This window comes from Pantherophis guttatus, chromosome 8 (assembly GCF_059756535.1).
Source record: "Pantherophis guttatus breed Tessera chromosome 8, ASM5975653v1, whole genome shotgun sequence".
Lineage (NCBI taxonomy): Eukaryota > Metazoa > Chordata > Lepidosauria > Squamata > Colubridae > Pantherophis > Pantherophis guttatus.
This window is the reverse complement of record NC_142070.1, coordinates 1,028,983-1,041,021: the sequence shown is the minus strand read 5'-3', so window position 1 is coordinate 1,041,021 and position 12,039 is coordinate 1,028,983. Positions and strand designations below refer to the sequence as shown.

Sequence of the window (12,039 nt, the reverse complement as noted above, 5' to 3'; positions counted from 1 at the left end):
TTCTTGAGTATCGTCTGAAGGTTTGACCAACCTGTGGTCCACTGAAGTCCCTTCATAACAGTGACTTCTTGAAGGTCTGATTATCCATGATCACCTATCTATGGGGTTGTTGGTTCAGGATCAGTTTTATGGTGTCTGTCCTTCTTCTCCAACACGCCACTCTCCAGATGTTATTGAATACAACATCCAGAACAATGATGGGTTGGAGAAGACTTCGCATGTGGCCTGCTTGATAGTTTAATATACCTTGAACCTTCCCAGACAATGTGTCAAAACCACAGTGTCCAAAGTGTCCCTGTTCCATCTTCTTGGTCTGAAAGACTTCCTTGGAAGACTGCTAAAGCAGCTCTTGAGTGACAGGAATGGTTTGAAAGACAAATCAATGGAAGCAAGATGGAGTTGATGGGAAGTCAACTCCAAAAACTGAAGCCATGTTTCTTCCCTTTCATTTGTTACAGATGACATGAGCCTCACCCCAAAGGATGATGTTCTGATTGACATTGATGACAAAGAACCCCTCATCTCGGTCCAGGTAAGCCGGCTCAGGTGCTAGGAAAACTTCATATGGAAAACAGCATCAAGGAACAACCGTCAAGGCTAACGTGGGTTTGTTTTTGCAATTACCTGTGGGGAGAACTCCTTTCAGGCTGGTTGGGGCTGCATCTTGGTGATGATACAAGTAGGTGCAGAATTGACAGCTGCTGAGGTCAATGAGGGAAAGAGCTTGAGATGCAGGAATTGGGTATGTCTAGTTTAGTGAAGGGGGGACCTGATAGCAGTCTTCCAGTATTTAAGGGGTGCCACAAAGAAGAGGGGGGCCAACCTATTCTCCAAAGTACCTGAAGGCAGGACAAGAAGAAATGGATGGAAACCAATCAAGGAGAGAAGCAACCTGGAACTAAGGAGGAATTTCCTGACAGTGAGGACAATTAACCAGTGGAACAACCTACCACCAGATGTTGTGGGTGCTTCATCAATGGAGGCTTTTAAGAAGAGATTGGACAGCCACTTGTCTGAAATGGTAGAGGGTCTCCTGTTTAAGCAGGGGGCTGGACTAGAAGACCTTCAAGGTCCCTTCCAACTCTGTTCTTCTGTTATGCACGTCTGTGCAGGACAGACTCCACCGAACTTCAGAAAAGTCCAGAGTCCTGGAGGCCAAAATGTAATGAAAAAGTTGAGATGTTTGCAGCCACTACACAGAATGCAGTTCAGTTCTTTCTTCCCTATAAGAATCATAGCTTGGAAGGCCCCATAGAGATCATCCAGCCCAACTCCTATGCACAGCAGCAAAGCACAGGAACATCTTTGATAGACGATCATCCAACCTCTCTTCCAAAACCTTCAGTGAAGGAGAACTTATATTTCAAGTGGCAGTCTGTTCCATCGGCTGAAAGTGCATTCAGCCTGGAGGTTTCTCCTGACATCTACCTAAATCTTACTTCTTTTGAGACGGCGCTAACAGGGAGTCCTCAAGTTATGACCATAATGGAAACTGCCCATCAAGGTCAAAATGGGTCAGTAACATGACCAGCTTGATTTCACAACCTTTTTCGCAGTGGTCATTAAGCAAACCAGTCGGTTGTAAAGCAGCCCGCTCGGTTGTTAAGCAAATTTGATGGTCATTAAGTGGATCCATCCTTTGCAAGGGGCAGTTTTGCTGAAAAGGGAAAGCAAGGGTTGGTTTTCAGCAAAAATGTCATAAAACGAGGACCGAGGGATGCTGCAAATGGCCCAAAATGCGGTTATGTCGCTGAGAGCCTGCCTGCAGGATGGTCATGTGACCACAGGGGGGAGATACTGGATCTTTGAAACCACATCCTGAGTAGCCCCCAGGTAGGCCCATTGCAACTTCGAATGGTCATTAAGTGGTCGGTTGTAAGTCAAGGACCACCGGTAGTTTCCTTGCAGGCTTCCACATCCTGCATTTTGCTTTTTGTTTTCCTGACGTTTTACATTTTTGTGTCAAATTACATCCCGTTTACAGGTGGTCCTCGACTTACAACAGGTCATTTAGTGACCGTTGAAAGTTACAATGGCACTGAAAAAAAGGGACTGATGTCCGGTTTTCCGCACTTACAACCGTTGCAGCATCCCCGTGGTCACGTGTAAATTCCCTTAACAACTGCAGTGATTCAACTGTGGCAATAAAGGTTGTAAAATTGGACAACTGTCCGACTCACTGAACAACTGTCTCGCTTAGCAACGGAATTTTTGGGTTCAGCCGTGGACGTACGTTGAGGGTTACCCGTATTTCTTTCTTTAGTTGTGGGTGCTCCATCGCATTGGACAACCGTTTTGCCCAGAATGGTTTGAGTCTCCTGTCTTGGGCAGGGGGTTGGACTAGAAGACCTCTGAGGTCCCCCTTCCAACCCTAGGATTCTACGTCGTTCTACTGCGTTTAATTCTATTTCGGCTGGGTGCTCCAGCCTTTCTTGCTTGCTCTGACTTTCCCGTTTCCCTCTAAAGTATTAGCCCCCCCCCAAACAACCCCCCTCTCCCCAGTTCTGTGTCATCTGCAAACTTAATCCGTGTCTGCCGGACTCCCTCCCCGCTGACGAAAATATGTAGAAATCAATGCTCCCGTCCACCTGATACTTCCCCTGGAGCCGAAGCGGAGCCCTTCGTGAGCATTCTTGAGGTGGGACCGTTCAGTCAACGTAATAATTGATCATTATGATAATTGGATAATTGAACGAGTTGGAGGCTGTAATTGGATAATCCTGTCTGTTGTTTGCCTTGGCGGCAGGCGGCCCTAAATCTGATCTCGGTCAAAGCCGAGGTTGCACAGGGAGATCCTGAGAGCTTCTGTTACACAGGATGTCCCTGCTTGATCATCCTTCATTTTGCATCCTCGGTTTCCTGTGACCTCCGTTCAGCCTTTCCTTGCCTGCAGGAGTTTCTCAGTTGCAACTCCCTGAATTTTCCAGCCGGCATCGTCAGATTCACGCAGTAGCCGGAGAGACAGGGAGGCTGGAGAAACCTGCTTTACATGGTGGACCGTAAACTGCCAGGGATGAGCCCATGTTTCTCCCCGGCTTCTTTGAGGGCCTCCTGGTGCAGCTCTGGGTTTCTTCCAGGGGCTACCTGGCACCTTTGGCCACCAGGTGTAGCATGGAAGAAGATTTAGAATAGAATAGAGCTCGAAGGGACCTTGGAGGTCTTCTAGTCCAGCCCCCTGCTCAAGCAGGAGAACCTATGCCATTTCAGACAGGTGACTGTTTAGTCCCCTTCTTAAAAATCTCCGGTGATGGAGCACCCACGATTTCTGGTGGCAAGCTGTCCCGCTGGTTAATTGTCCTCACTGTAAGGAAGTTTCTCCTTAGTTCCAGGTTGCTTCTCTCCTTGGTTAGTTTCTATCCGTTGCTTCTTCTTCTCCTGCCTTCTGGTGCTTTGGCCATCCTTGCTAGATAGCAATATTTTAAAAATTCTGGGTGTTTGGCCTCCTGCAGCTGGATATGACCTTCTACCTGTTGAAATGCCAGAGAGGTTTTCTTTTATGCTGTTAGAGAAGAAACGAAGATTGTGTTTGTTTCAGGATGAAAAATTTTGCTTGTGCGATTGTATTTTTGACTTGCGTTTTTCCTAACCCCTCACTAATCCAACATTTTAATTTGTAGCTTGCGGAGGGCATGACCAGCTCGGCTTTAATTAACACGCAAACCGCTCGGCCCCATCTCCATGTATGTATGGCTTCCTATCTCACCCCCAGTTCCTCTGTTTGTTGGCCTGACTTTGGCCTCCCAAGCTCATCTGCAGGAGGAGAAAGGCCACATTTACATTTGCAGCTGTCAAATCTCTCCCAGCTTCGATGGAAAATGGCGGAAAGGCAGAAAGCGCTGGGTGTCCCAGTTCAGGTGTTTCGGGGTCAGAGGAGGGTCCTTTTCCTTAACACCCAGAGCCCCCAGTGGGAGGTTTTGGGGGAAGGCAGAGCCTCTCATCCCAGGAGTTTCCTCCACATCTGCAGGAGCCCCAGTGCATCAGAGAACCGCTGCCTTCCAGAAGGGACAACTGAGACAGGAAGATGCTGACTGACCACCCTTCATTTAGGGACCCTTCCAAGTTACAACGGCACTGAAAAAAAGAGACTTGGGGTCATTTTTCAGACTTATGACCGTTGTGGCATCCCTGGGGTCACACCATCAAAATCTGAACCCTTGGCAACTGACTCATATTTACGACGGTTGCAGTGTCCCCAGGGGTCACGTGATCCCCTTTGGTGACCTTCTGATGACCTTCTCACTTAACGACCGGGTTATTGACTTAACTGCTGCGGTAGTTCACTTAACAACTGTGGCCAGAAAGGTCACAGAATGTGGCAAAATTCACTTTAACAACCATGTTACACTTAGCAACAGAAATTTGGGGGGGTCTATTGTGATTGTAAGTGGAGGATGACCTGTAGGTGCAGGAGGGGAACCTAAGGGAAGCACGGCTGATGATCTGAAGCGTGAAGTCACGAGATTTGCAGAAATCTCCATGCGCATGGAGCTGGAAGGGACCTTGGAGCGGGGGGGTGTTTGCTACCAGTTCACCCCAAATTGGGCAAACTGGTAGCAGTGGGAGGCTCCCCCCACCCGCCAGATGCTTCTGCGCATGCACAGAAGTGTCACGCCCACGTGCCCACAAGCAAACTGGTAGCGATGGGTTTTGAAACCCGCCCCTGCCTTGGAGGTCTTCTCCAAACCCTCTCTCTTTTCAGACAGGTGGCTGCCCAGTCTCTTCTTAAAAGCCTCCAGTGATGGAACGCCCACCACGTCTGGTGGCAAGCTGTTCCACTGGTTGATTGTTCTCCCTGTCAGGAAATTCCTCCTTAGGTTGCTTCTCTCCTTGTTCAGTTTCCATCCATTGTTTCTTGTCCTGCCTTCTGGCGCTTTGGAGAATAGGTCGACTTCCTTCCTTCCTTCCTTCCTTCCTTCCTTCCTTCCTTCCTTCCTTCCTCCCTCCCTCCCTCCCTCCCTCCCTCCCTCCCTCCCTCCCCCCTCCTTCCTTTCTTCCTTCCTTCCTTCTCTTTCTCCTGCCTTATAGAATCGTAGGGCTGAAAGGGACCTCCGAGGTCATTTAGTCCAACCCCCTGGTGAAGCAGAAAGCCCTAGGCCATTTCAGACAAACGGTTGTCCAGTCTCTTAAAAACCTCCAGTGTTGAAGCACCCACAACTTCTGGTGGCAGGTCAGCTGTTCCACTGATTGATTGTCCTCACTATCAGGAAGTTTCTCCTTCATTGCAGGTTGCTTCTCTCCTCGATTAGTTTCCACCCGTTGCTTCTTCTCCTGCCTTCGGGTGCTTTGCAGGATAGGTTGCCCCCCCTTCTCTGTGGCAGCCCCTCAGATATTGGAAGGCTGCTATCTTGCCCCCCCGCCCCCAGTGACATGATAGCTTGAGGTGAGGTGCAGTCTCACCTGCTCTGAGCCTCGGTTGCAGACAGCAGCCACCCTTGCTCAGCTACCTCCTTCCTGCCTTTTATCCCAGGAAACCTGTTTCCGTTTAGCCGAATTAAATAGTCGCCAACTCCCCGCAGCAAAGTGGCCAGCCCTTCATTTGGAGGGCAGGAGGCTCTGCAGTCAGCACTGACCTCGGTCACGGCTTTTGTGAGGGACTTTCGCACAAATGTCGTTAAACACAATCAAGCTCAGGAGCTGCTGACAGGGCAGGAACGGATGCTCAGCTTGCAACCGAGAAGGTTTTTTTTGCAAAGGGGTTTTTGCGGAGCGGAAGCAGAGCTGCCGGCTGCGGGTGGCAGAGGGAGGCCGACAGCTGCCACAGGGGAGGATTTCGGTGAAATGTTTAGGGTCGGGTGCGTGGCTCACAATGGGAGCCTGGGGTTGGTCAGGCGGCCTTGACGAATTGCATTGCAGTTTCTCTCCTGCAGTTGTGGAAGCTCCATCTCTTTTCAAGAAGAGATCGGGCAACCGTTGGTCCCAGATGGCATGAGGTACCTCTTGCCTTGGGCAGCGGGTTGGACTAGAAGATCTCTGAGGTCCCTTCCAGCCAGTGGTGGGTTTCAAAAATTTTTGCTACCGGTTCGGTGGGTGTGGCTAGGTCATGTGACTGATGCCCACTCAGTCACATGACCCCCCCCCCACCTAGCTACGCCCACAGGAAAAGGTAGGAAAATTTTTGGAACTTCCACCTATCTACTCCTGCCCTCCCGTCACCTCCGATTCCCCTCCTTTGGCGGCCCTGACCCTAGCCCCACTTCCTCCCCACCCCCACCTCTTTGTTCAGGCTGCTTACCTTCCACGGTGGCTGGTCCAGAGTCTGGAAGGCAAGCTGACCGGAGTTTTCGGTGGCCCCCAGCCAGCCGCTGCTGCTGGAAAGTGGCTGGCAAAGAAGTGGCAGCTGCCCACAGACCACGAAAAATTACTGGAGGTCGCGGAAAAAACTGCTGCCGTAGCCGCCATGTTCTTCACGCATGCGCACCCCGTTGGACTTGCAAGGCAATGGGATGTGCGTGCGCGAAGAACATGGCGGCGATGAACATGGCAAGTGGGGCGAGCGACCGGGAGCGGGTTCGGGGGCGTAGCCAACCGGCCATCGCTACCAGTTCGGCGACCTTGGCCAAATTTCTGCCAATGGTTTGTGCAAACCGGTGGAAACCAGCTGAATAGCCCCTCTGCTTCCAGCCCTAGGAGTCTCTGTTCTGTGCTGAGGAGAGCATCTGAGGGCCTTGCTCCGTGGAGCTGAGCCTTTGGTGGCCTCACCCACAGGGAGAGTAACCCAGGCCTTGCGCTTGTTGTCTACAGATAGTCCTCGACGTACGACCGCAGTTGAGCTCAGAAGTTCTGTGAGATGTTTGTTAAGTGAGTTTTGTCCCATTTTACGACCTTTTTTGCCACAGCTGTTAAGTGAATCACTGCAGTTGATGAGTTAGTAACCTGGTTGTTAAGTGAATCTGGCTTCCCCATTGACTTTGCTTGTTGGAAGGTCGTAAAAGGGGATCACGTGACCCCAGGACACCACAACCGTCATAAACATGAATTAGTAGCCAGTGTCTGAATTTTGATCACACGACATGGTCCTAAGGGTGAAAAACAGTCGTCAGTCACCTTTTCCAGTGCCATTGTAACTTTGAATGGTCAGTAAAGGAACTGTTGCAAGTCGGGGACTACCTGTGCAGTAACAGAGGGCCAGTGTGACTGAGGGATGAAGGCACAGGAAGAGGACCCAGGGAGTGACTTCCTTCTGTCTTAAGCAGAATTGTAAGGATTGTGGGACAAAAGAGAGGGATATTCTCCCCACGCAAGGTCTTTTGAGTTTCTGGAGAACAGGTGTGATACACAACAGACATTGGTAGGGGAGTACTAAGGGCTGCCTCATAGGTTAAGGAGTCTCTAACTGGGGTGCTGGCAGGTATGGACACCTGTGGGAGCTGTCCCAGGAGTCAAATGGACTTTCTTGGTTTTTTCCTTGAAAAAGTTTCGCTTCTCATCCAAGAGGCTTCTTCAGTTCTATCTCATTAGAGTTAGAACTTCAGTTAGAGCTGGAGAAGCTTCCTGGATGAGAAGCGAAACCTTTTCAAGGAAAACAACCAAGAAAGTCCAGTTTCCTTTAAGAAAAGCACCTTTGGGACAACCAGGAGACTTGGATGGTGGAGAAGCTCCACAGACTGTGTGTGTGGAGGTGCCTTTTGTGCGCGTACGAATGGCCCCCTGGACCCCTGCTAAGAGGAAGGCCAGGTAGTTGGGGGCCAGGTAGTAGGAAGACGCAACCAAGCCACGGAGCGTTTCTTAGCTCTGACGGCTGACGGGAAGACAGAACAGGCTCCAGGGCTCCAGGGGTTGAGAAGCAGCCAGGACAAGCCGTGCTTGCTGTAGCCAGATGTCAAGATTGCCTGTCAGAATGGCAGAATTGGAAGGGGTGACCGAGGAGAAGGTGGAAACGCCAACGGCTGGAGAAACGCAGAGATTCCTCTTGGTTAGCCAACCATGGAAAAGAACTCAGCTTGAAAATCAAAACAATCTCAATGAAAGTAAAATAAGAGGAAGACAAAAGAGGAAAAATATTTGCAGCTCAGGGTTGAACTGTGGGATCCTTGGTGCTCTCTGAACTTGGTAGTTTTCTTGCAGACATTTCATGACCCAAGTAGGTGATGTTATCAGAGTTAGAAGGTTGGAGGGAGAGGAGGAGGAGGAAGGAGGGAAGAGGGAGGAGGGAGGAGGAGGAAGAAGAAGAAGGAGGAGGAGGAGGAGGACTGTGGGGTCCTTGGTGCTCTCTCAGCTTGGTGGTTTTCTTGCAGATGTTTCATGACCCAGCTAGGTAACATCATCAGTGCTAGAAGGGAGTGGGGTTTGCCCTTGTTTATATATCGTGCCTTGCCTGTGTGTGTGGTGGGATATTCCAGAGGTGTTATGGGATGTTCCAGTGGTGAAGGGATCCCCCAGTTAAATTCATAAGTGGGATTTGTTGATAAGACTTCCTATCACTTTATGGATGAGATCAGAGGTGGGTTTCAGCAGGTTCTGACCAGTTCTGGAGAACCGGTAGTGGAAATTTTGAGTAGTTCGGAGAACCGGTAGTAAAAATTCTGACTGGCCCCGCCCCCATCTATTCTCTGCCTCCCGAGTCCCAGCTGATCGGGAGGAAATGGGGATTTTGCAGTATCCTTCCCCTGCCACGCCCACCAAGCCACGCCCACAAAACCAGTAGTAAAAATTTTTGAAACCCACCACTGGATGAGATGTTTGGTTGGGTTTTGGCTTGGTACATTGTGTGAATGCGACTACTAACATTTGCAAACCATGATTTAGAAGTTAGGGGACAGTGTGGTTTCAACCGGTCGGGGCTGGCTTCATAGATCTGGTTTGTTTTGAGACCTGAAGCTCTCTTCAGAAACCCCCCCCAATTCTTCCAAGCCGAACACCTTTCTCAATGAACTGGGGGGGGGAATTGGAAGTGAGGAGGGAGAACCGTTCGAGTGAGAAGACTTTGGAGGAGGCCTTTCCCTGCGTGGAGGATTCCAGGGCTTTTGCGTGGCGGCTCCTGCCAGAACCTTCTGCTGTCTCTAACACAAATAAGCCATTAAGCAACAAGTTAGCGCGAGAAACTTGAGCCAGAAATCAGGCAAGCCGAAATCTGTAAACTATTTGGAGTAATTGGTTATTTGCTGTGCTTGCTAGTCTCCCATCGGAGTGAATATTTTATGGCCTCTCCAGTTACTGTTCCCTGGAAGAGCCACCGGGATCGAGTGTCTCCAGCTGAAGCCTGATAGTTGATACCCAGGGCCGAGAGTGGGATGGCAGCCTCGCATTCCTGTGGTTGCCTCCCATGGATGTAACCGCACCGGGGCTCCCTGTGTGGGGTGGAGCTGCCAAGGCCGGGCTCTGAACCACAGAAGGATCCTCCTGCCAAGCGTTGTCACTAAATGGGATGGATCTGAGATGTTTTACAAGGCCACGTCCTCCGAGATGTTTCTCCAAGAGCAGAAAGGCATCAAGACGGGTTCTTGGCTTGTCCTCCCACTAGTCTGGACTAGAAGACCTCTAAGGTCCCTTCCAACTTCTGTTCTTCCGGTAGAGTCATCCTGACCACCCAACATGGAACGAATCAAGGAGGCTAGGAGGTGTCCTCAGAGTTGGGTTGGGTTCCTGGGGATGGCATGAACTACCTTGATCTGTCCCCAGGAAAATCTCGTACGACTTCCAAGGACATTCCAGTCTTCTCCTTGACCCCATCCTCCACTTGACCCATTGTTTTCTTTTCTCAACCTTAGCAAGCATGACTGAGTTTTTCTAGTCTAACAGTAATTCCTGAATTTCTCCCTGGAGCTGCCCGTGGGAGAGTTACTGTGAAATATTAACCCACTTCCTTTTGAGCCCCAAATCTTTCCCCCTCTTCATAGTGGGAGGGCCCTCAGCTTCCATCCAACCAGGTTTCATGGTTGATTTATGGATTGGGGTGGTCTTGTGTCCCTCCGTGAAGTTGGATTGTGTCATTCTACCACGTATCTCTTGAGGGACACCCCAAGAGACCAAGCCAGCATCTTCAGAAAGCAGCTGGTGGTTGAACCATTATCAGAGATGTCTGTGGGGGTCTTCAGCTTCCATCCAATTGAGCTTCACAGTTCATGGGTGGGGTGGGGTGGGTTAGGGGTGGTGGTCTCTGTGTCCCTCCATCAACTTGGATTGCAGGGTTCTGCCATAAAACTTTTGCAAATGGTCCAACCTGCAGCTGCTTTCTGAAGATGCTGGCTTGGTATCTCCAAGAAGGAAGCCCTTGAGAAATCATGCTAGTGCAGGGAGTGTGGGGGTGAGGATAACTCCACAATTCCCCTCTAAAAAGGAATGTTTAATGAAGAGAAGGACTGGGGTGACATGTTAGCAGTCTTCCAATACTTGAGGGGCTGCCAAAAAGAAGAGGGGGTTGACCTAGCCTCCAAAGCACCTGAAGAAGCAATGGATGGAAGCTAATCTAGGGGAGAAGCAACCTAGAACTTTCCTGACAGTGAGAATGATTAACCAGAGGAACAGAAGTTGCCTCCAGAAGTTGTGGGAGCTTCATCCACTGGAGACTGGAAAACCATTTGTCTGGAATGTTCTAGGGCAGTGTTTCTCAACCTTGGTAGCTTGAAGATGGGTGGACTTCAACTCCCAGAATCCCCCAGCCAGCACAGCTGGCTGGGGGATTCTGGGAGTTGAAGTCCACCCATCTTCAAGCTACCAAGGTTGAGAAACACTGGTATGAGGTCTCCTGCTTGGGCAAGGGGCTGGACTAGAAGACCTCCAAGGTCCCTTCCAGCTCTGGTCTCCTGTTATTCCAGAATGGATGAATGGGATGGAAAGGCTGTTCTTTGCTTTACAGATGTGAATTTCTGGCCTGTCCCTGGAATATAGTCAGAAAAATGGGGAGATACAGCCATTGGACGCCCCTAAAACATGGAGAGAGCTTTGATCTCACGGTTGGGGTGGCCACTTCGACACTGTAATTCACTGCAAGAAGTCCTTGACTTAAGACCATTCATTTAGTGACCATCCGAGGTTACAACGGTGCTGAAAAAAAGTGACTTGGGACCATTTTTCACACTTACGACCGTTGCAGCTTCCTCATGATCACATGATCAGAATTCAGAGGCTCGTATTTACGACCCTTTGGCGACCTTCTGACCACAGGGGAAGCCAGATTCACTTAACGACCGGGTTCCTAACTGAATACTGGGTGGCAAGAAAGGTAGTAACGTGGGCCAAAGCCCATATCACCACGGTCTCGCTTAGCAACAGAAATTACGGGTTCCATTGTGGTCGTAAGTCGAGGCCCACCTGTGCATCGGGTGGTCAGAGAGGAGTTTTCTGGATGAAAAACGGGGGAGACCTGGGGGAAAAAACCAGAAATCCGTGTCATTTTTTCTGGGAAGAAATGGGGGGAGGGGCAAGGGGAGGGGAGGGGAGGGTTGGGTGCCCCCCAGAAGGTGACTGAGAGTAGGACTGTTGCAGGGCTGCCTTGCAGTCAAACTTTATAAACCTTATAAATTCTGGCTTCCTGATGAGCTTAGCACGATGGAATTTTGTGGAATTCTAAAATGAGTTATTTATTTGCGGAGGAATGTTTCGCGAGATACAAATTGCCCCTTTGTGGTTTCAATCAATTTCAGAAGAGTTAGCTATTTAAAAAAAAAAGGGTGGGTGGGTGGGGGGAGGAGGGCTTTGAAAGGAAAGCCTGGCTTTCTGCTGAGAGGGTCTCCAGCTCCTTCTGACTCAGAGGGCTCCGTAATGCTCTCTCAGCTCGGCAAAGTTGCTTCCTTGTAGACGTTTCATGACCCAACTAGATACCATCAGCAGTGCTAGAAGCGGGTGGGGTTTGAAGAGAGGCAGAGGAGGAGGAGGAGGACTGTGGTGCCCAAATTCGTGACATCATCAGTGCTCTTGGGCAAGCCCTGTCAGTGTTAGTAGGACGAGCAATATAAGTTGAGAGCAGACCCCACTGTTCCTACTAGCACTCATGATGTTCCCTAGTTGGGTCATGAAATATCTGGAGGGAATCAACCAAGCTCAGAGAGGACCCAGGACCCCACAGTCCTCCTCCTCCTCCTCTCTCCTACTAGCACTGAT

The 12,039-nt window shown here is 50.1% G+C and overlaps 1 protein-coding gene across 10 annotated transcripts in view; it reads left to right on the top strand.

Moving 5' to 3' along the window:
• Positions 1 to 12,039, top strand: part of DYSF (dysferlin) — a 124,840-nt gene that overhangs the window by 88,281 nt on the left and 24,520 nt on the right. For 6 of the 10 annotated variants that reach the window (XM_087874423.1, XM_087874421.1, XM_087874425.1 and 3 more), the window contains 2 exons: positions 459 to 532; positions 3,618 to 3,680. In XM_087874423.1, coding sequence (XP_087730549.1) covers positions 459 to 532; positions 3,618 to 3,680 — 137 coding nt within the window. The remainder of the gene's footprint in view (positions 1 to 458; positions 533 to 3,617; positions 3,681 to 12,039) is intronic. The other 4 variants (XM_087874428.1, XM_087874427.1, XM_087874426.1 and 1 more) reach the window with 1 other exon arrangement.